The sequence below is a fragment of the Battus philenor genome, unplaced genomic scaffold, assembly GCF_028537555.1.
Source record: "Battus philenor isolate CCGP_79_NKW_IND1 unplaced genomic scaffold, ilBatPhil1.0.hap1 SCAF_22, whole genome shotgun sequence".
Lineage (NCBI taxonomy): Eukaryota > Metazoa > Arthropoda > Insecta > Lepidoptera > Papilionidae > Battus > Battus philenor.
The window spans coordinates 7,890,344-7,913,759 of record NW_027181685.1 but is presented as its reverse complement, the minus strand read 5'-3'; the positions used below and the strand labels follow the sequence as shown (position 1 = coordinate 7,913,759).

The following is a 23,416-nucleotide window of genomic DNA, read 5'->3' as shown; positions in this document are numbered from 1 at the left end:
TAATCATAAGTATTCCGTAAGCGGTGGTGAGGGTAAGCCCCTGCTAGGTAGACCAATGATGAAATCAGGGTCGCAGGACGGACACAGTGAAGGCGTCTCTCGGTAGACATGTTGATGATTTAGTTATATTTTTTATTGATTTCTATATATATATGTCATCATTGTATTATATATATTAATGCTTTATATTTCGTCTTTTTAGTTTTGCTTGACATCAAATGTTTGATATGTAAAGACTAGTATTGGTATTACAATTTCTAACGTCTTTTTTACTTCCATTTCCCCGTGCCACTACTAGAGTACATAAAAATTAAACTGAATGAGTCGTCCCGTGTGTTTTTGATAGTGAAGACAATCTAGTTTTCAGAATTACCAACGTATTATTTAAATAATAAATTTTTAATACTTTTCTGGTTTCGAATGATAAGTCTCTGTTTATTTTATACTATAATCTAAATATATCTTTTTAGTCATAGAAATTTTGTAGTATTAGTATTAATAAAAATATGGCATATTTTTTAATCTTATTTATTATCTACAATAATGAGACGTGCGATGCATTTTCGCGAAGGTTAGTACGATATGTGACCTCGTTTAGGTCATTGGAAGACGCTGGATACAGGCCGTGTCAAACCGGTCCTATTAGAAAGTGTATAAGGAAGACTTATGGCTGAAGTGAAGGTGATGATGAACCGACACGCACAGTCATGATAATGTTATTATGATTACTATGAACAGTTCTGTATTCTCTGCCTTGACGTTAGGTATGACCCGCCTCATTAACCTAGTGATTTTGCTTGTTATGAAACTTAATGGTTCATGTATGAGTTTATGTTGAGGTAGTCAGAAAACGCTCGGTGTAGGCCTCTTTCAGCCAGTCTTATTGCAAATCTATGCGGGAGGACATGTCCAGCAGTGAACGTCTTACGGCTAAAATGATGATGATGATAATAGTATACGGTCGTGAGTATTTTAGCACCTGTACAACCTGTTGTTTTTTTTGTACTTTTTCAATACTAAATTTAGGCAATATGATTAGCTAACTTTTTTCCCTAATGGCTTTATAAATTAAAAAGAAATTCAGATTAAACGTTGAATTATCTGTATTTTAATTATGAGTTTAGTTTTTACATAATAGCATAGTCCTAAATACTGTGAAATTGGCTAAAATCTAATTGCATCTTTTTGCGCCAATTTTCATGTCAAATTTGTTCATGTAAAAATAACACAAATATCGTCTAGACAGTTCAGTGAAAGTGAGAATTATGAAAAATGATCGCAAGAAATTACTAGTAATTGCGTGTATTTTTTTTATTTTTACATTCTCTTTTCGATCCAATTACATATATATGTAAGAAAATAAGATAAATCGAAAAAGTTTCTAGTGAGGGTAATACGTTTTGGACTGACCGTAGCACGTATAGATAAAGCTTAACAGAGGTAGGTTGAAGATTACGAACACCGTTAACCTCCAAGAAATTTATAGAAAATTGTGATGTTATGTTTTGTGAGAAACTTGTGTTGTTATGATTAGCTATGACTTGGTTGATGGCAGACCAATATCTTTAAGGCGCACTTTTATTTCGACAGTGTCTGTATGGAATAGTTTAGTTAAAAATGTATAAAAGATCTGTGTGATAATGTTATTCTAGGCCTTATTGTACTATGGTGCTATTTAAAAAAAAGTCGTGTTCTTCATAAAACAGATTTTTTATGTATATATATAAGACGCGGTACAGCGGTTTCGACAGCAAGTATATATATAGTCGATAAAAAGTGAACTGTATGTTTAGAATATTTTTCATTAATAACAGAAAGTTTTAATTAAAAATTTCTCTTATTAATGAAAAATATGAGAACGATTGTTAATTTTTAAATACAAGCAATTAAAACCCAGGGCTTTCAGACAACGGAAGTCTATATGTTCCTTTACCTACACAAGTGTTGACTTAAGTGCAAAGGGTCAAGAGAAAAGAGGGAATATTTGATGCACGCAGCGTTTTGTCTTTTGTAATATGTGGAGCAACTGACGTTTAATTTTTCTTTTCAATACAGGCCGGGCCACGCTTGGAATTATAAAAAGCTGAACAATGCTGTGACCTATTTAATAGTCAACGTGATTCTTTGCTTTTAGTTCAGCGGCGAAAATTATGAAAGGCTTTTCTTTTTCAATTTTTAATTACCCTTTTTTAAAAAATTTGGCTATATTCATCTTATTTATACAGACTGTCCCATAATGCAACGCCAAGATGGAATTTAATGAAAGGGCTGAAGCGTAGTGGGGTAAAAGCCGTCAGGTGTAGTAATAATTTTGAGATATGTTCTTAAAATATAACAAAAAGTACTATTTTTTAAATCAGGCCATTGTAACAAGAATTCTTATCGTTAGTTTACTGAAGGGTTGCTCACGGTAAAGTGAAAACTAAGAATAAAAACATAAATAAAGATAAGTCTTCATCATAGGTCGTCAGACGACCTTGTTAAGGTCGACGGAAGACGGCTGCTTCCTATCGGAAATAACTGAAGGAGGCCTATATCCAACAGTGGACACCAACGGCCGAAATGATGATGATGTAGTAATAGTAAAAGATACAATGCATGCACTTTTTGAAATGCATTAATTTTAAATTTTAGATACAAATATTATTTTATTAATTTTCTTCCCTAACAATATTTCGGCTTGAAGTTAATTATATGATATCTATATCCGATGCTCACTGTATCGAAATTTTAGCTCTATATTTTAAAAATATGTGCTTAGCAGTAATGCTACAGCTACAACACGAATGAATTCATTAAAATGTATTTGACGACTAGTTAAATGATACAATTATTAGCAGAACTGTGCTGGCATTTCTTTATTAAAAAGTAATTTAATTTGTCACCGTGCAAGAAAATGACGTGACAAGACATAAAAGAACGGTATACTGGATCGACGATCGTTGTATGGTTATTACGCATCGATAACAGAAACGAAACAAAAGACGCAATCAATGGTTACTTTCGTGAGAATCGACCGAGATGAGCGCAAGGCAGAGCAGCGTGAAAGTGATCGGCGCGGAAAGATGCGGCGTCAGGCTTTTTGTTAACGCTTTGTAAGATTCCATCGGACACTTTTGTTTATCGATTTAATTTCAAAGGATAACATGTCTTTAACGACCTTATTGCAAACATTGAGGGCAGTTAAAAAAAATCAACGTACCTTCACCGTAGGTCGGGCCCAGTTTAGACGCGGTATGGTGTGTTTCTAATCCTAATTCAATAATGAATATTAAGTGCATCGTTATTAAAAAAGTCTCGTTATAATGTAGGTACAAAGCTTCGTCTGTTTATTGTATTCAAGTGCTAAAATTATTCCTTTGAACTGTTCAACAATGTTCAAATAATCCTATTTCTTTTTGATTGTTAAATTACTGAATTATAAGTAAATTTATAATATTTTATATGTATGTATGGATTATAAGTATGTATGGATTTTATATGTATGGATGTCTAAAATGGGATAATAATAAATTATTACATTGAAATAACTTTTCCAATGAGCACAAATGAATCTGCGATAAGTGGCTATAATTATGCTTATAATTATTTATAATATTATTTAAATGACATACAAAGTGTATTCATAGTATCGCTAAAGGTATAATGAAAAACTTTAAAACTTTGGGTTGTCAAATGAGCTATACTTTCACTTCTTTCAGGCTTAAATTTTTAAACCGATCACCCTATATAAAACCTTTTTTAAGTTAAAAAGTTTAGAAAATAATTATATGTGTTTTAAGCGAGACTATGTTTTAAGTATTTAAACACATTTAAAACATTATAATGCATATTATTTAAATTTAGCATTAACATATTCTTCATAGTTGTGATTTTACGCTTATTTGTGTGTAATAAAGTTCCAGAAGATTACTAAAACCTTCCTTTTCTTAGTTTTAAATCTAAAATTAAATGTTTATTATTAGATAAATATCAAAATGACTGAAACTTGATTTGTTGTTACGTCAAACATTGTCAAATTTCATTGAAAGAGCTGGAACATTTTCTGATCGGCTCTTCTGAGTAGATCAGCGTTCTTAGCCTGTGGTAGCTTACTGTTTATTAAAATTTTGAAATTGACTGTTCAAGAACGCGTAAATTCCTACTTGAATAAAAACATTTTGAATTTTATATCTACTTGTAATATACCGTAACATATTTGTAGGCAATATAAATATTTTGTCTTTTTTCTGGTTCCAGAGGTCTAACGAACATTCTGAACGAACGCGGAAGTCTCAACATGTACCAAAGCGGCGAATCGCTTATGCGGATGTCACCGCCGAGCCTCGTATCGTCGCTGCTAATGGAAAGTTCTGGAACATTCAACGCTGGCTCTCTAGAGAGTAAAAAATCAATCAATTCTTATAAAGACCCAGGCATGTAATTTATATATTCATAAATCAATCGCCATAATATCCGATGATAGCCTATCATGCTCTTGCTGCATTCAGCGACTTCTCGCGGCCTTCCCTATTTAATCGGTAGACCTAGTGTGGAACTTACCTAAACCGCGACTGTTGACTTATAGTCTCCGCTGGAGAACGTTCGTTCCGAAAGATTGTCGGTTGCACGAGCAATGTGTTCTCAGTCATTTAAGACGAGCAATTCTTGCGTAAAGCATAAAAACATAAGAGCATGAAACAATATCTTTTTTTAGTTGTATATTAGATATTTCTTCAGACTATGTACCATGAAATATATTGTCCTGTTGCAATCCAGTGACATAACAATTAATGTACCTTATTATAAACTAATGAATTTATTTATTAATTTAATGTGAATTAGATAAATACATTTTGTGATCTATAAATACCGACGGGAGCAGCTGTTAAACGTCAATTTAAATATGCATCAACTAAACTGCCAAATGCGTAAAATTCAAAGGAAACTAACGCGCACAATAGTCAACTTAATAGCCTATAGCACAATAGTCTCAACACGTTTAATAGTCGTTATATGTGCTGACATTTTCCAAGTTTCTGTGCAATTTTCTGATTTTATTAATCCTTGTTCAAAGCAATAGGATACTTAAAAAGAAATGCAATCGGTCAAGTCCTGCTTAATTTAGAGCGAGGTATGTGTGTATATCTATACACACACATACCACACGTATATAGATATATGCATATAAAAAAATGACAGTATGATCGTCTGATAGTAATACAGTCCGTTCATAACAGTGCATTGTAATGTAGGGTTTTGCATTATAAAATATAACACAACATCCATAACAGCTCCTGTTATCCTGAAATCGTACGTCGCTTTTATAATGCTTATATACCCTTGGAATGAAACTCGGTTACGAAAAAGACCTTTATCGACAGAAGTCGCTGCTTTGTATGCATGTTTGTTAATAAAACAACGGTATTTATTTTTTATTTGTAACATTACAGGTTTGCCGGTATCGGGTCGTGATAGCTTAGATCCGATGATGACCAGTATGAGCCTTAGCATTTTAGACGAGAAAGATATGAACACTAGCTCTCTATCGCAGACGACCTATACGGACAACGAAAGTCTATTAGATTCCCTTCCACCAAGCTTAGTTAACTCTGTCAACTCCTCATACATCGTCAACACGTCCAAACAAAAAACCGACACCACAGACTCCAACATATTCAGTTCGGCGACGTTCACTCATTTAGAGCAATCGGAAAGACTACTCACTGCACGACCGAGGTGCCAGCTCTACCACAGTTACACGAAGAGAGATTCAGGCATACGAAATACGGAAAGTTACACAAAATCAAGAGAAGAAGCCTGTCAGATAGATCAAGTTAAAATACTTAATGAGAATTTAGATAAGAAAGATACACCAAAAATTACAAGAGCAAATGAAATGAGCGAAACAATAACGCTACATTATGCAAACAATAAATATCAAAAAGATGCAGAAAAAGAAAATCTTTACGAGACGTTTAAGGCAGATGATGCTTTCTACAAAGAAAACGGTATACATAAAACTAACGATTTAGGAAAAAACAGTCTAAACGTGACTTTGGATAAACAGGAGCTGAATGAAATTAAACAAGCACGCCAGAAGCTCTCGTTGGCACGTAAAGGCTTGCCAACCGAGCCAGATAAACCTTTGCCGAATCAAGTTGATATGTTGCCTAACAAAACAATACAGTTGCCCAATCAAATAATAACAGTACCGCGACAGAGCGTCGAGAGCGTTACAGAACTATTAAAAAAAAGGACGATGAACTCTAACAACTATGAAAAATCCGAGGAACCACCGGCGAGGGAGACCCCAAAGAGAAATGCGACATTTAGAAAGGTGTCGCCTAAACAGAATGCAATGGATACCACTGTCGTTTACGTTAACCCAGAAGAGAATCAAATAATCGATATTAATTCAGCGACTATGAACTTAATTGATGCTGGCGTAAGAAATTTAACAGAAAATGTGAGTAGAAGTATTACATTGGTTTGGCAATCTTGTTACTTGCTTATGAAAAATTCTTGGTTTATAAATTATTTATAGATAAAAAGGAGGATTATAATTAAAGAGGTTCCCAATCTTAAATTAAATAAAAGAATATTGTGTGAAGTGAACCACTGTTGTTCTTTAACGAATCAATTCATTTTTATCACTTCAATGTATTTAGACAACTTTTTCAAAAACAGATTTTCTATTTCAACCACTAGATGACTGATATTTCTAGAAGTGTATTGTGAAAAAAAATAATACCTTTGTAGACTATTATTGATTGTAGATAGATAATATTTGTAAAAAGTACTTAAAAATAACCGATTTTAAACAGGATTGGGGTTCCCAAGAAAGAGCAATGGTGGGATCTAGCGAGAGCACTGACACGGGTACGTTCAGTTCGTCCAGCCCACCAGACAGCGTTCCCGATACAGCCGTACATGAGCACGGACGTAAGTTAAAGAAAAAAAATCGAAGTATCTTTTTGCAAGTAACAATTTACACTAAATTTTTATCCTTTGATAATTTTAATATTGGATATAGTAAGCTACCACCGACTCGAATACTAAACTGCTGAGTAGTGCCGAACAGAAAGAAAAAAGTTGTTCTTTTTAAATGAAATTAAAAAAGTAAAAAAATAGTTTAAACAGGTGTCTGAGAGACAATCAATTTTAAAATAAGACTTCATTTACAATGTACAATGTTTAGATGAGTGAGACATATATAATGTAGGAGTCATAAATAAAAAATTTACCTTCTTGGCTTCTATATTGCAAATAGTCTCAAATTGTTTACACTTTTATTTTCTATACATTTTATTAATTTTCAGACTTATGTCAATAGTCACAGGCATTAAAAGTAAAATAAACAATCTATTTTCTTTATATAGGGTGTCTGGTAACAGATTTATGATTCCAAACTGAAAAATGAAGATGTTTTATTTGTACATAGTTTTATTAAAAGCATTGAACATATATGATAGAATAGAAATGCCGATATATTTTTTTAAAGAGTATGCCATTCATGCGTCCTCTGTTGTAACGTAACAAATATTACTGTTAAAAAATGCCTTGACGGCGAACGTGCAAAGCTCACTCGACCATTGCAACATCGTAACTGAGAAATCTGAATGTTCTATGATTCCAATGATACCGTCTAACCCCGTATCGTTTATTGTTTTTTAAAATAATCGAATTTAAAAACATAAATCTGCCACCTGGCACCCTTCTATAGCCATCAAATACATATTTTAGCAATTTGTCTACTTTTTAGCTTCTAATACATCTATTAAAAAACTGAGTTTGATTGTACATATAGGCAAATGACAATGATACAGATGGAAGGATGGAAACTATTTTTAAAATAATAATGTAATTAACTTTTTGTTAATTAATCAATAGAAAGCTGAGTACAGTTCCTAATAAAATATTAGAAGTAATAATTGCTAAAAGCTCCAATGACATTCTTCCAGGGAAATTTAAACGACGCAGGAAAAATTAATTATTGACACAATTAGTTTAAAGTAGCTGCAAATGGCGACAGATTTCAAATTCACTTTTTTATGTCTCAACATTATCGGAAATACTCAGTTTGCAACTCTCTCTAGATATAGTAAACAGATAATAATAACAAGTCTTCAGTAAAGCCAGGACACAGCACGTTAGCTAGTCTTTGTTAGCTATAGTAAAATGTATTTTTTTTGTACATTTCCATGTGGCCAAACCAATTTTAATGCCAGTCTGCAAATAGTTCTTCCTCGCCGGCCACCCCTAAACCAAGTAGCCATCTTTAATTAATTTTATGGTAGAAATCACATGGTGCCAAATATAGCCTCTAAGATGTTGCGTCGCCTAAGAAGAACAACCTTTTTTGCCAAAATTATTCTAGTTCCTTTCAAATAGAAGCTACATGTATTTATGCATACAATATTTTCTCATGAACATAACAAACTTCAGCCACAAAATATTACATAAAAACAGCACTTTCAATTCTTCTATAAAATTCACTTTGCATTCATATTATTGGAAATAGTTGTTCATGATTATTTTTGTAATTAATTCACAGATGCTCAAATTGCCTCCACACCACTGATGGCATTAAAGAAGAGTTCTCATAGCGAACTATTGAACATTCACACAACCATATCGCCCATATACGATGCCTTCGACGACAAATCGTACACACTGACTAAAACGCAAAGCTCTGGATTGGAACGTGTCTTCGACGTGCACAACGCCACGGTTATAAACAGCGCGACTCTTGTAAAAAAAAGTAATCCCAAGAGGGATATATTAGCAGGAAAAACGAGCCCAGAAAAAAGTATACCAACTTATAATACAGCAAAGACTTCTCCTAATCGAATAACTCCTGCTAATGTAGGTAAGGAATTTCCCATAGTGTTTTAATAAAGTATAGCTGTCCAAAAAATAAGAGAATGAAATAAATTACAAAAATATACAAATCATCATCTTCATCATATCAGCCGATATGCGCACAATGAATAACATAGGCCACGGCGTGTCTACCAGCCCAAAATATATAAATAAAACAAATATTTATAACACAACCCTACTTTGCGTCTTATATTTTTACATATAAGACATATATATCATTTTTATATTTTATCACGTTCCAGGACCTTACAGCTCAATTGCTCCCCCGACAGCTATGCCGAGAAAAACTGGCTTGCCTACTTCTAAATTAAGACAATACAGTTCACACAAAGAACTCAATAGGATACCAGGTAAGTTTAAATTTAAAAATTCACTCTGCTATCGTTTATTAGGAAAAATCATCACTTAATACAGAACCTTTGAATTTTCCAATATAACACGTAAGACACGTGTTATACAAAGAGAAACTCATTAATATTTGCGCATCTTCAGTCTGATCTAAACGCTAATTATTTAACACACAATGTTAAACAGTATAATAATTGAAGTGGGTGTTAACAAATATAAAAAATAAGACGCGTTTACAAACAGTTAATTTATGAAAGTTATGCAAATAACATTTTTATTTCGATTGTATTGGTAGTTGAAGAAAAGATCCGTTGCAATTTCTTTGTATCCCACAAGGTTAACAGATAACCACGTTAAGGACACCACTTTCAACTGGCCCTGTTGGAAATCTCTTGGGGAGGCCTTTGTTCAACAGTAAATTCTAGTTCACGGACGCTTCCGCTCCGTGAACTCAGTACCGATGAAGCTGTGTAAAGTGTTAGTAACTTTAGCCAGATAGATGCAACCGATCAAGTAAAAGGTCGGCCCTCTCAGGGCCTTTTAGTTCGAATGCTAGACGGGTATTTTCGACGAGTGATAGCCCGAAGTATCCTCGTGGGGTACCGTTGTCATTTCAAAAAATATTTGTCGAAGCGATCTATGAGCCCTGTGGCCTGCAAATCTAGAGAAATTGTTATATGTAGCGACCCAAGCCAGGGCTTTTTTAAGCAGCCAACAAACCATAAAAGTGGTTTTCAAATGCCACTTGGCAGAAGTTCAAATCAGGTCAAAAAACTATGTTTCGAATAGGTTTCGCACTTTTGAAAAGTCGAGACATTAACATATCGTAATTTAAATATGTGTTGATATATGGTCAATGTTGATTCTATTAAGAATACCTAGCAAGAAACTAGAAAGTTACTCGTTTAACGCTAATTTTAATTTTTTTTCCTATAAAAATCGTCTATTCGCCTGAAAAAACCTGATACTAATCTTAGGCATGTTTATCTCCTAAATATTCTTTAATTGCAATAATAGGCTTTATTGATCAGTGTTTAATTTTTTCATGATAAATTTAAAATTACAAGTCTTGGAATTGAATGTCTTACATCTGAAATGATGAATTTGATCTGTATTTTATTTCAGGAGGCAACCCCAGCGGCATTGCAGCTCCAAGAACGTTCGTGGGGCGTGTGATGGTGCGGCGTGGGGTGTACGCTTCGAATCCCGCGCTCAGTCCCACCGCACCCGCGCCGCCTCAGCAGCTCGCACCGCCCGCACACCCATCCATCCCTCATCCAAAATTCGCACAGCCACCACCACTCACGAACACCGCACCGCCAGTTAGAAGAGACTCTTATACGGTGGCTGTTGATCAGGTTCATTGTCGATCGATTTTTAAACAAAAATATATACAAAACTTTATTCGCCGGACGGAGTTCTTAAGTGAAGGGATAGATTGTATTCATCATCATATCAGCCGATAGACACCCACTGTAAGGCATTGGCCTCCCTCAAAGATCTCTCCGATGACCGGTGCCCGCATCCAGCGACTTCCCGCTACCTTTACTTTGTCGTTGGTCCACCTAGCGGGGGTCACTCAATAGCCTGTAGTGGTTGCAGTGCTTGTCAATAGTTATGAAAAAAATGTAGAGATGTGTTTACAAGCTACATCTTTTTTAACTTTGTCGGTCGATAATATTACCAATATTACCAACTTACAATTAAACAAGAATTTATCCCACATCACGCCCAATTAAAGATCTAATAGAATCCAGATAATTAGGAATAATTAACATAAGAGCAAAAATACACGTCTACATTGTGGAAATAACACGCGCATAAAAGTGCATATTTTTTCACACAGAAGTTTTTCATCACTAACCAATGCCATTTGTTTTTCATTTTGCTCTATTAACTCTGTCCAGTGAATACAGACTCATGTTAAGTTTGTCTCCAAAATTCTTCAATTATCTAGACTTAATTAACATTTTTGTTGATAGCTACTTGATGTCTAAAGACATTTTAATATCATGAGTAAGTAAAGACGTATTGTTGCCTATCATTAACCTAACATGATAATTATTTACTAGACCTATAGGAACTTTTGCTTCGCCAGTTAAGTAGACTGACTGGATCATTCATAATTTATTACTTTTACTCATTAACATTCCATAGTAGAAATATTAATAAATTAATCCATAGTTCTGCTTGCTGATATCACGTTTTTTTTAAGGTAAATTCCTTTAACCTGTAGTGATATATCAGTAATATATTTAAGTAATTGAAAGTATTTCTAAATTGTGTAATTTTTTAATATAATGTACTTAGGAAAATATCAAACGTGTACTTTAGTACTAATAGAAGTAAATTTGAGACGAGGTTGAGGCCCAGGAAAAAAGAAAATGGGAGTCAATATTAGCATTGACGGCAGACTAACGAAACAATGGCTGAAACTTCCACCTTCATGCTGCGCGCAAACATAAGGCATTGTAGTGACTAAGCTAGTCCTATAACAAAGCCGGGTCACCTTGAATTGAAGTTTAAAAATTGTTGCAAGTGAAAACCCAAGCTGAGGTTACTTTTCAGGGTTCCTTGCACAAAATTTACAAGCGTTAAAACTCTCCGTCAACTATGCTACAAGTTCATAAGCGATGGACATTATGTTCGTTGGCATGCGTTATAAATTATCACATAACATATTTATGTGTCCAGGCACCCCCAGATGAAAAGGACAAACAGACGCAAAAGCCCTCTGTGCCCACACTAGTGCGACAAGGAACGGAGACGTTGCGACGAGAGCGACCTCAAAGCCAACTCGTCGCACCCAAAGATGTGAGCGAGCAGGTTTATGTAAATTCTAAAGTTTCCTATAGCTTTTTGTTTTTATGTGTGTTTAAAATTAAATTAAAAGGGTTTTATACGGTGGTTGTTTATAGGTGTAAAAGTTTAAATGTGATAATATTATCAATTACCCTGTATGAAGTGATCATTCTGAAACAATAACATTTATATTTAATTTTAATATTTTGTTATCCGATTTTGAATAAATTTCTTTGTATATTATCATTACATTATTTATTATATGTGAAAACATTGATGCGCTATACATTTACTCATTTAATGCTTATACACCTATAACTAATCGTCCTGTATACATAAACATTAATGTATATAGAGTAACTAACAAAGGTTCATCAATGAGTTTTCATTAAAAATATTTGTGGGGTATAACAAAAAACCTTAAAACAATTATGGAACTTTATATCACAACCATGTATCTAATGCACAGATTAATTGATTAAATAAACACTTAAAGTTTCTTTTATATTATAAATGATTACACAGCAAACTACAGGCTACAATTGTATTATTTAAAAGGTCATAAAGTCTGTGCGGATATGTCAAACATACGAGTGACAGACCACGGCTGTCTTATGAAGCCCTTACCGCTGGTATTCGTAAAGCGACCGCCCGTGTGATCTAAAAGTTAGTCGGCCTCGCGATCCAGTGAAATATTTAATGTAGAGGTTCCAGAGGTAGCCCTGTAGCATATTTATTATTGCAAAAAAAATTAGTATGAGGATACCTTGTGTGGACCTCAAATTATCAATTAAACACTGATCGTTATGTTTCTCTAGTAAGAAAAATTATACTAAAACGGAATTTCAAAATAATATTTAAATAATCTGGTAAAACATTTTCGTTTTTTGAATGCACTCTATGTTCAACTGTATATTGGTGTTATTTTGCAAAAGAAATCATTATTGCATGTCAATTATTTATTTTTATCGTCAATCTGGTTTGGTTTTACTTATTTAATACATTTGTTTTATTTGTTGAGGGGATAAGGTTAAAGGTGAAATTATAACTTTTATTTAACATATCGAAATGTTATAAATCGATAAGGCATGTAGCAGCAGGCAGGTATGACCTGAGCATAGATAATTGGATGCACCTTTGTCAATGTAATCTTTTATGAAGTTACAGAGGCGGCTGTAATAACTTAATCCTCGTCGTCATATCAGCGATACTCCCAATGCAAGGGGTAGGCTTGTTTCAAAGATTGCCACAATGACAGGTTTTGGACCAACTTGACTATGTCGTCGGCTCAATGAGTTACTAATAGATCAATTAACAAAAAAATCTACGTTATTAATTCATAAAGTATCGCGAATGTTGAATTACTGTCGGTTTCGTAATGTGTGCAAAATAAAATTAATTGCGAGCAATCCTTAACTGGTGGTGAGACTGTTCTGCCAAAAGTTCTTACAGAGAAGATGCTTATGAATGTGACTAATAAAGAGGGTATCGGACGGCCGATCTCGTTAACAAAGAACGAAAATAGTTTTGAAGTAGTGAAAATAATATTGTTCAATCACCGTTACGTTTGTTGAAGACATAAACATATTGATTGATTCGTGCCATTACGTAAATTCAACACGAGGTGGAGCGAGAACATAGGTAAAGCTCGAAAGTCGCTGGATAGGGGCAGTTAAAGACCGGTCATTGTCGTGATCTTTGAGGGAGGTCTATGCCTTATTGTGAACTTCTATTCATAGACATGATGATGATGATTCGATTTTACCAATTTTTCACCAATGATTTGAACATGAGACAACACATCTCAAATTTCAATGATGATTTAAAAAAAACTGGGTATACTACTTGAAGAGACCTTCTATGTTAAAAGTTACATATAAGCTTTATCGTCTCACACGCACACTACAATTCATCTTGCTTACAGAATTTTTTTTTAACACAAAAGTGCTTGCTAAAAGAAGTTAACACATCTTAAATGTATATATATATATATATATATATATATCTGAATATACATTCTCTGCTAAATATATATTTTTTTTCATTCATATAATATTCTATGAAAAATAATACACCTTTGCTTGTTTTTATAACCGGTATTGTCGAATATATCATTACTTATAACAACTACATGTGTTAATGCAAAGGCAACGACAAACTACATGTGTTGGTGCAAAGGGCGACTTTAACAGTTTAATTATTATTAATGTGTATGTTATAACCCGTTTTATCTTTTAATTTATAAATTATCTAATTTATTATTATTATATTCTCAGATTTTTGAGTAAAATGAATAATACACATTAATAAAGACAGAAGAAAAGGAAAAAATGTATTTTTTAATAAATATTGACTAATCTTGACGGTTGCTATTTTTAGAAGTAGTGAACATTTGGATTGTCTCTAAGTACACTAACGAAATAAAATAAAGACTACTGGGTGACCCTTTGAGGTTGTTCTTTGGTTTAAGCTTTCATCTAGAAATAATTCCAGGCTAAACAAAAAAGCATTACATATGTAGGTATATTTGTAACGTTATCTAGAAAACAACTTCTAAGGGTATATTCATATTTACTATAAAAATAAAAATTAGAAATGTGGCATTCTTTTTGGTTTAAAGTTCTATTGATGTTGGTTATGATAGTTATGTGTTTGTGATTAACAATGCTTGCTTGTCTGTCTGTCTGTGTGCGTGCAGCATCGTGCATCCGGGGCGAACACGGGAGTGCCGCTTTCATTGAGGAACCATTATATGTTTGTGAGTTTATTTTCTACAGTTGTGTTATTTTAATACGTTTACAGATAACAGTTTGTGAGTTAATTCTTGCATGACTTCTTGACCTATGATAGATAAAGCCATTCATTTGTTTTGCACGCTTTGTTAAGTCATTATCATATCAGACGATTCACACCCACTCCAAGATATAGACTTCCCCTATATATAGCATCTGTTGTAAGATACAAGAGAATATTGTATATATAATATTATAATTACATACCGTAGTTCGTTCGCGTGTGAATCGTTCCTGATTATTAAGTTCACTTGACTTTGACCAGTTGAATGTATATTTTAGAACCGAATGGTTGTGTCCAACGATTTGATTAGTAATCCGGCGTGGCAATGCCGGTGGACAATGATAATAAAACATTCTTAACGCGAATGAGAATCTAGAAATAACAGACATGGTAATCATAAAGGCAACATTCATAAAGATTTCCTGGGACTAAATTGTAATTTCTCATAGTTAGTCAACTCTTAGCACAGAAAATATCCACCTACAAGGTGGACAGACGACTTTGGTAAAATCATCAGAAGACACCGGATGCAGGCTACTTAGAACAGGTTTTTATTGAAAATGTGCTGGACATAGGCTTACAGTGGACGTCTTAAGTCTGGAATTATTATGAGTGAACTTATATTCGGGTAGAAATTATGTTTTACTAACCTGATCGCTTATCCCTTACAGCCACCTGCATCGCGTGCGTACGGCAGTTCGAGCGCGACCATCACGAGAGTATCAAGGCCGACTTCGGTACCAGCACAGAGACCAGTTCAAGGTCAGTAGTGTGTCCCATAAATCAACGTCAAGATAAAATCCGGCGGTAAGGGCAAAACCATAGAAATATAATTTAAAAGGACTATGTCTTTTTTACGCGTATATTTACGCTCGAGATGCCAGTAGATTATCAAGTTCGTCTATCTTTATCAAAGTCGTATTAAATTTTAGTTTAGTTTTAAAATATGTGTATGATTCCATCGATAATTAAATAGTTTCTTTTGGATTAGTGCCAGCGGCCGAAAGCCGCCCAGTCACCGCTGCAGAGACCAGAATTTCGGCCTTGCCCAGACCGTCGCGTCTGCCCGCACCGAGGCGGGCCCCCAGGTAGACATTAGACATAGAAACATTTTTCAGGTAAATGCACTTGTTGTCTACAAGCACTCTATTGGCTGGGGTATGTAATAAATACTTATTAATTGTATTACTAATTTAAATAACAATACTTTAGAATTTTAAAGACTAGAACTTTATTCAGATAGGCACTTTTGTATCGCTAATTATTAACAATATAATCCTCTTTTTAAGCAAAAAATGTTTGAGGTATACATTATAATATCAACCATATAAATAAGTCTACGAACCAAATTCTATATATTTCGATCAACTAAAAACTCTGGAATACTAAACAGGGATCATTTATTAATATACTTTTAACTTAAGCTTTAAAACTAACAAAAGAGGTCTAAAATGTGTTGGGGAACTTTTTTATATATGGCATACTCGCAGACCCATGAAGGGTTCGTTAAGTTTTATTATTATATTAAAAAATTAATGTTTTTCAAAGTCTATTTTTTACGGTGGGGGAAGTAAATAATATTGTTTATTATTAACAAATGTGCTTGTACTAACAAGTTCGCTAATGCGTTACGTGAATGCAATTTATGTTTTTATGAAAACCACTTAATTTTTTATTCAATATTAATAGCGATTTACAATCTACGACAATTTTTAAAAACCATTTGTATGACTATGATTTAAGTATTATTCAGTTGTTGAATATAATTAATAGAGATCATAGACCATATTTGTTTATTTAAGTTATTTAAGTTAGTCTAATTAGTTTTGTAATGTGATTGTAATGTATGTATTTATTAATAATAGGCCTAAAGGTTCTAGATCGGCACCCACGAGCCGAAAGACGCGGTGTGGGCAATTCGATCTTTTGGGGAGGCCTAAGTATTGCAGTGAGCGTCTGATAAGATGATGATGATTGACTAATAGCTGATATGACTGTAAATGAACTAAATATTTTAAATTTTTGCATCCCCACTAGGCGGATCGATCATATTGGTGACAGCGCCAATTGATCATCGTGGGAATCTTTTAGGCCTTGCAGTGGGCGTCTATCGGCTGATATGATGATGATGATGATTGTGAGAAAGTAAAGAGGATGACAATTTCTGTAATCACCTACAGCCATCTAATGAATTTTATATTATGTGACTATGTGTATATTTCGTAAATATTAATTTTATCTCAATATTTTATTTCAGACCACCATCAGTATACTCTGTGGCCCCAACAGCAGACACTGACCATTACTGACTACCTTTCTTTCTGCCCACATTCTGGGCAAAATGCTCACAAATAACTGTGTTAATAATAAATAAACAAAATGTGTTATTATAACAACTGACTGAAGAAAAAAAATTTGGTGTCTTTTAGAGTTTGTATACAGCTTTCATGCGATACGTTTTTTACTGTTTTATTCACAGAATATATTCTTGATATTATTAAATTTGCGATTGTAATGTTTGGCAGTATTGTATTTTATGGTGGTGTCATTTTTACAACTTTATATTTTCTTAAATAAAAGAAACTCGTTTTGAATGTAATAAAAATTCAATTGCTGCATATTGTGTAATATATCGAATATATTTTATATTCCTTTTAAGTTGAGAAAATTGGTACATGATGAATATCTCTTTAAATAGACACCACGTTTAGATATGCGAGATTGGACAATAACATGTTAATTGTATATTGTATAAGTTGCATTGTAATAAAACATTTACAAATATTAATTAACAACAGCATTTGCACCAATACATTCTTAAATAAACTTCCTATTAAACAATTGGGCATTCAAAATTTTTCGAGTAAAAATTTTGTTATGTCTTTTTCAGAGGTGAATTGAAATAGACTTTTCAAATATTAGAAAAGTATTAATTTCTACCTCCTTTTTCTTCTTTGGCTATTATCTGTTTTCTCCGTCAGCCACTACTTAAATTTTCACCTGAATCATTATTTGGTACAAAAATATACAAAGTAGATAATATTTCTATGTTATTTACAAATTAATTATGTAAATTTAGGCAATGACATAAAGGTTAATAATTTATTTTTGAATAAGACATTTTTGCATTTTGAATAGATATTTGTACTTGTTTAGCTTTGTGTAATTCTATTGTATGTTTTTGGTTTAAATTTCATGAACACCGATATTGTAACATACGCACAAAGCACCGATCCATTTCGTCGCTAACAAAGATGTTTAATAGTTATAACGTTTTGTATGCCGAAACGTTCTGCGACACTCGTTTTCCGGGGATGAGTGTACAAATTGTATTTATATCTACATTTTAAAATAAATTTATTGTATATTATGTAAAGTTTGGTATTGCAGTATTATTTAAGATTACTGCTATTCCTGGCACATATCCATATAGCAACTGGCCTGTATACTGTTTGACCATATTCTAGAATAAAATAAATTAAAAATATTGTCTACATCAATACTTTTTTTTTTGAAAGCAGAGAATGATGGTGTGAAAACATGGAAATGCTTGTTTGTCTTCTCATTAGGAATATGACTACAAACTACTAATTTAAAAGGAAATAGATAGTTTAATGCTATTTTATTAGATTATGTGGACTATTGTCTGTATACAAATAATTCCATGACAAAATTTTATGATACGTATTATTTTGGCAAAGTTACTATTTATAATATTAATAAGAAGTTAAATTCGCTGCAGTGTTATGGCTATTTCAAAGTTTGACATATCATTTGATTGCTCTTGCATTTGCATACACCATAGAATTTCATTCCGTCAAAGCGTAAAGTGATAGAACCATGGACCCAATTTTCTAAATTGCATCATTTGTTTGAGAAATATAACTCTTATATCGACTGATTTTTAGAAAGTATAATATACAAATTGTTGATTTACCTAATGAGCCGCATTGCTTTATATTTCTCGTCGTGTTCTACATTTGATTAGTCACGTCGTGCCTTATTTAGGTAGTGTAAGGAATTTTGTTTTTAATTTCTAATAAAATTATGCATGTTTACAATAAGTGTTTTATTTGTCCCTATATTTTAATACCTTCTTCTATTTATTTTAGCGTACATTAGAATTGAAAATGAGTATCAAATTTATTTAATAATTTGTGCAAATCAACATGGATTTAAAAGAAATATAACTCGACATTTGATTACAAACATGGCATGTCAACAAAGTTGACAATCTAGGAGATTATGTGGTGAGATACAATTGTTCAAGTTTATTTGAAATTAATACGTATGATGAGCTAGCACCAATACGTATTGTTTTTATGATTTTGCTATCAATACAACTATCACAAAAGCACAATTACGTATTTGAAACGCATATATTTACGATTTCTATGTAAATAAATAATAAACACAATGCAGCTTCTTATGGAATAATATAAATAAATTATTTAATAAAATGATTTAAAGATAATCCCTTCGTATAAGCATTTAAATATTCGTATATTATAACATAAATTAATCCTGAATACATTTTTACATAAATATACCTACATATTTTCTCGATGTTAAGAATGCTGCAAATATATACCAATATTATTTAATGTGTATATTTTTTAGTGTCAAGACACGAAAAAGTATTGTTAGTTGTTTAATGGTAAATATGAAAAATAAAAACTGGCGTTTTTTCTAGAAAAAATTCTTGTCTTAGAATCGATAACGTAAAGATATTGTAAACAAAAATAGGATATCTATTTTACAAAGTTAGTTATTATTCGGTTATATATAGACATTTGTTTTTTGCTTAGGACAAAACATTTTTAGAAGTTTTTGACATAAAACTTTTTGTCTCGTAGAGAAAATGTTTTTGATAAAATGAAATAAATGTTTTATGAAACGTTGGTTTTGCTTAAATTTCCAAATTATTGAAAATAAAATAATATCTCATACAGGTTAATGTTGCCATAGCGATTGGTACTGATTTGAAGTAGGCCATTGTTATCTGTTACCTTTATTTATACGTGTGTGTGTGTGAGTGTTAAAAAGAAATCGCACGTTATACGCGAGTGTGCAACGTCGCGAGTGCTGTCTGGGAGTAATTTATGCTTTGTACATTTTTATTTTTATAAATAACACACTAAGACGATGTGGTTAGTAATGTAATAACGTCAAGTGATAAGAATTGTGATATTTCGACGCAATGGCTCTGAAAATATACAGTGTTTTCGTCTACTATGTGATCCCGTGCAATAGTTCGTCACTTCGGTTGTTTGTCAATGACGTCTGCGTTTAGCGCAGCGAATAGTGGAATTATATTTTGATTGTGACAAGTAGTGCAAACATAAGTAATATATATTGTGATTGTTTATGCGTGTTTGTAAAATGGATGAGTGTTTTCTTTATTGGAACATTCCTAATACAACCGGGGCCATCGAAGGTGGCTCATGAAGAAAGGGTTAGTTCACCTGTTTTTGTTTACTTTACTTATCAATCGGGTTAAATATAAAAAACAAACCTTAACTTCCAGTCATATGTATTACAATGTATATCTACAAAAATATAGTTAAAATGTATGTACACAGTGCACAATATAGGTTATGAATCAGTTTGTTTGTTATGCATTAAGTCTAGTACGCGCTGATTTAAATTAAAATAAATACTGCTAATTTAACGGGTGATGTGATTATGAAGGCGGATACGGCGTTTGTTGTAGTTTGAGGCTGAAAAGTATTATTTCTCTTTTGTTACTTTCTCTTATCCATGGAGTGAAGGGAGAGAGAGCGATGGCGAGATTGTATTCGTAATGTGAACGAGCGGGACGGCGCTCTACAAAACTAGATATAAGGCTTGTTCACATATGATTATTACCTGACTTTTCCATTCAATAATTAGCAGAACTATATTTCCTAACTATATTAATGAATTGCCTAAATATAAGCTCTTGGTGAAAAGGATTTCAATGTGTTATAAGGTTGACATTGTTAAGTTTTTAATTCTATTTTTTTTAATGCTTAATCTGATTTTTACATTGATAAATCTTGACATTTTATTAAAACTGAAATGTTTCTTACTATTAGCCACCATCAGTCATATTAATAATGATAAGCACTTGGTAAATATAAAAGATGTAACTTTTTAAATACAACTCTACACAGATATATTCTTAACAGTTAAAAAACTTTAAACTTTTGAATTCACTTTAAAGTTTTTTAATTCCAGTAAATATTTTATTTTACTATACTCCCTTTATTTTGTATTTAATAAAGGAAATATTAAAGTTATTTCTTTACATATTAGACAATGTTATATCAGACACTACCATCAGGAATATCATGAAAACTGGAAAAACAATTTTTTATATTGATTTATAAATTTTTGTTTAATACACGGTACACAGACAAAGATGTTTAAATAAAAATCCAAAAAATTGTGATTGTATTTATGATATACTTTTTATAAGCTTAAGAATTTTATTTGAAATGGCTTTTAAATAATTATGAGAATGGTGATAGTATGTATCAGTAAAAATCACTTTATTTCTCATAACGTTATTTTGTTCAGTACATTTTCTCTATAGTAAGTTTTCATAAACTGATGAATCATTGACCAATTTTGTTTTACTCAGCGTTTTGTAAACTAAATTGCCCTGACCCTCTCACAGGAAAATGGTATATCAAGGTCCTGCTTCTTCTTAAAGAGTAATTCTGATTCATTGTCATATATAATTGGTACTATATTGCATGTCTTTTTATGGATATTTTACTGCAATAATGTAAGGGTCCGTCCCAGTTGTAATATTGTTTATTTAAATAATTATTACTTTAATTAAAATTACAAAAAATATTTTAGTTTGTTTTTAAACTTAACTTTTAAACTTAATGCACATATATAGTTTTGGTTAAGCCATAAAAAACATGGTGATTACATCATATTTCTTGGTTGTACTTCAAGCGAATTGCTACTGGAAGGTCACTTTTTAAACTAAAAAAAGTCACATCTACTAGTGAAACTTAAAGTATAATAATGACAAACTAAAAGCATAATAAGAATAAATTCATGCACACAATTAATGAAAATCGCCCTCTACTTGCCTTATGAAGGCTAGGCACCAAAGCTAAGAAATTATATATTTTTTGTGCTTGAATATTATTTTGATATTTAGTCAAATTTTCTAAATCTTGTCTGGTCTCATTTCTAATCCATGTCTTTATTAATTTTGATTATTGAAGGATAGTTGGCAAACTACCAATCTCCAAGGAGAATAAAAATATATTTTGTATCTATGATACATTTTTTTTAGTTACTCCAGTTCGATATTAGATTTAAATAAAAATATTCTATTGGTATATGTTATGAAGTTGACTGCAGAGCTTTTACAGATATGTTTTACTAAGTATAAAACTGTGGTGTGCCCTGTGTGATCAATCTAATTAAGCACATGACTCAAAATGCAAAGAGTATGAGCAAAAGTATATGTGTATAACTTTTCAAAATTTTACTTTACAATAAAATGAGATATAGGTATGAATGTACTTAGTTATTAGACTTTGATTCTTTAAATTAATATATAATTATAAAATAGCTTACGCTATTAGACGATAAACTTCTTTTATTTAAGTTACTAAGGATTGCTAACAAAATTGAGGATATTACTAATAAAATACAAACTAATGACAATAAACTAAATACAGAACTAATTTCAATGATAGGCAATCGCAACATGCACTCAGTTAACATAAAAAGTATTTGAAAAATAAAAATCAAATCAACAATAGTTTTTTTTACCTACATATCTTATTAAAATTTATGAATTTAGTAGGTAATTATTATCTATTTAACTTTTTTTTGTTTGTGGCAATATTGTAATATTTTTTAAGTTACATGTATAAAAAATGATAGGACCTTTAAAGCTAAAGTATTGCTTTAGCCTTTCTTTTAGTAAAAAAAACAATAACTATTGAATTATTACTGTGGGATATAGAATAGGTTAAGTTTGTCTATCTGTCATTATAGAGTATAGAGTAGGTAGAGTGGTAATCTTGTTATTAATGTTGATTGATGAGTATAAAACAGATTTTTGCAGTCTGTGGTTTTACAATAAATAAAGTTTATTTACTATAAGTTATTGTAACATCTAAAGAAATAATTATAGATCAAGAAATTTAAATAACAAAATAGGAATTGTTTAACTTGTAATAAAATTTATTATCATTTAACCACAGCCAGATATGCAATGAATTATCATGTCATTTAAATAAATGTAGACCATGAGCCTACAGTTATAATTTAATTTTAAAACTACATATACTACATAACTACTTTTTCATTGAAAGCAAATTATTATGATCATAGTAGCATAGATTTCCCCAAGAGATTTCTGATGGGACCTGTTGGAAATGTCTGTATTAACAAGATTATCTGTCCACTTAGTGTATAGAAAATGAAGGCTGTAAAAAATTATTATTTATTAACTTATGAACAGTTGACTGCATTATATTAATAACTTAAAATACCAACAATTTATTAGTACCCTTTACTATAAATTTTTCACTGCAGAAAATTGCCCATGTCTCGAAAAGAAAATGTTTCTATTATAATTACTATA

General features: G+C 32.0%; 1 protein-coding gene and 1 long non-coding RNA gene across 6 annotated transcripts in view; both read left to right on the top strand.

The window, feature by feature from the left end:
* The window catches only part of LOC137923721 (immunoglobulin A1 protease autotransporter-like), a 48,171-nt gene extending 29,860 nt beyond the window's left edge, over positions 1-18,311 (top strand). The window contains exons 5-15 of one of the 5 annotated variants that reach the window (XM_068766972.1): positions 4,240-4,415; positions 5,433-6,448; positions 6,807-6,924; positions 8,537-8,851; positions 9,108-9,215; positions 10,339-10,571; positions 11,908-12,039; positions 14,714-14,773; positions 15,483-15,573; positions 15,803-15,929; positions 17,069-18,311. In XM_068766972.1, coding sequence (XP_068623073.1) covers positions 4,240-4,415; positions 5,433-6,448; positions 6,807-6,924; positions 8,537-8,851; positions 9,108-9,215; positions 10,339-10,571; positions 11,908-12,039; positions 14,714-14,773; positions 15,483-15,573; positions 15,803-15,903 — 2,350 coding nt within the window. In that variant the 3' untranslated portion in view covers positions 15,904-15,929; positions 17,069-18,311. The remainder of the gene's footprint in view (positions 1-4,239; positions 4,416-5,432; positions 6,449-6,806; positions 6,925-8,536; positions 8,852-9,107; positions 9,216-10,338; positions 10,572-11,907; positions 12,040-14,713; positions 14,774-15,482; positions 15,574-15,802; positions 15,930-17,068) is intronic. The other 4 variants (XM_068766971.1, XM_068766970.1, XM_068766973.1 and 1 more) reach the window with 4 other exon arrangements.
* Positions 18,312-19,862: 1,551 nt separating this feature from the next.
* The window catches only part of LOC137923629 (uncharacterized), a 138,314-nt gene continuing 134,760 nt past the window's right edge, over positions 19,863-23,416 (top strand). The window contains exon 1 of the long non-coding RNA XR_011107561.1: positions 19,863-20,266. This is a non-coding gene — a long non-coding RNA (uncharacterized lncRNA). The remainder of the gene's footprint in view (positions 20,267-23,416) is intronic.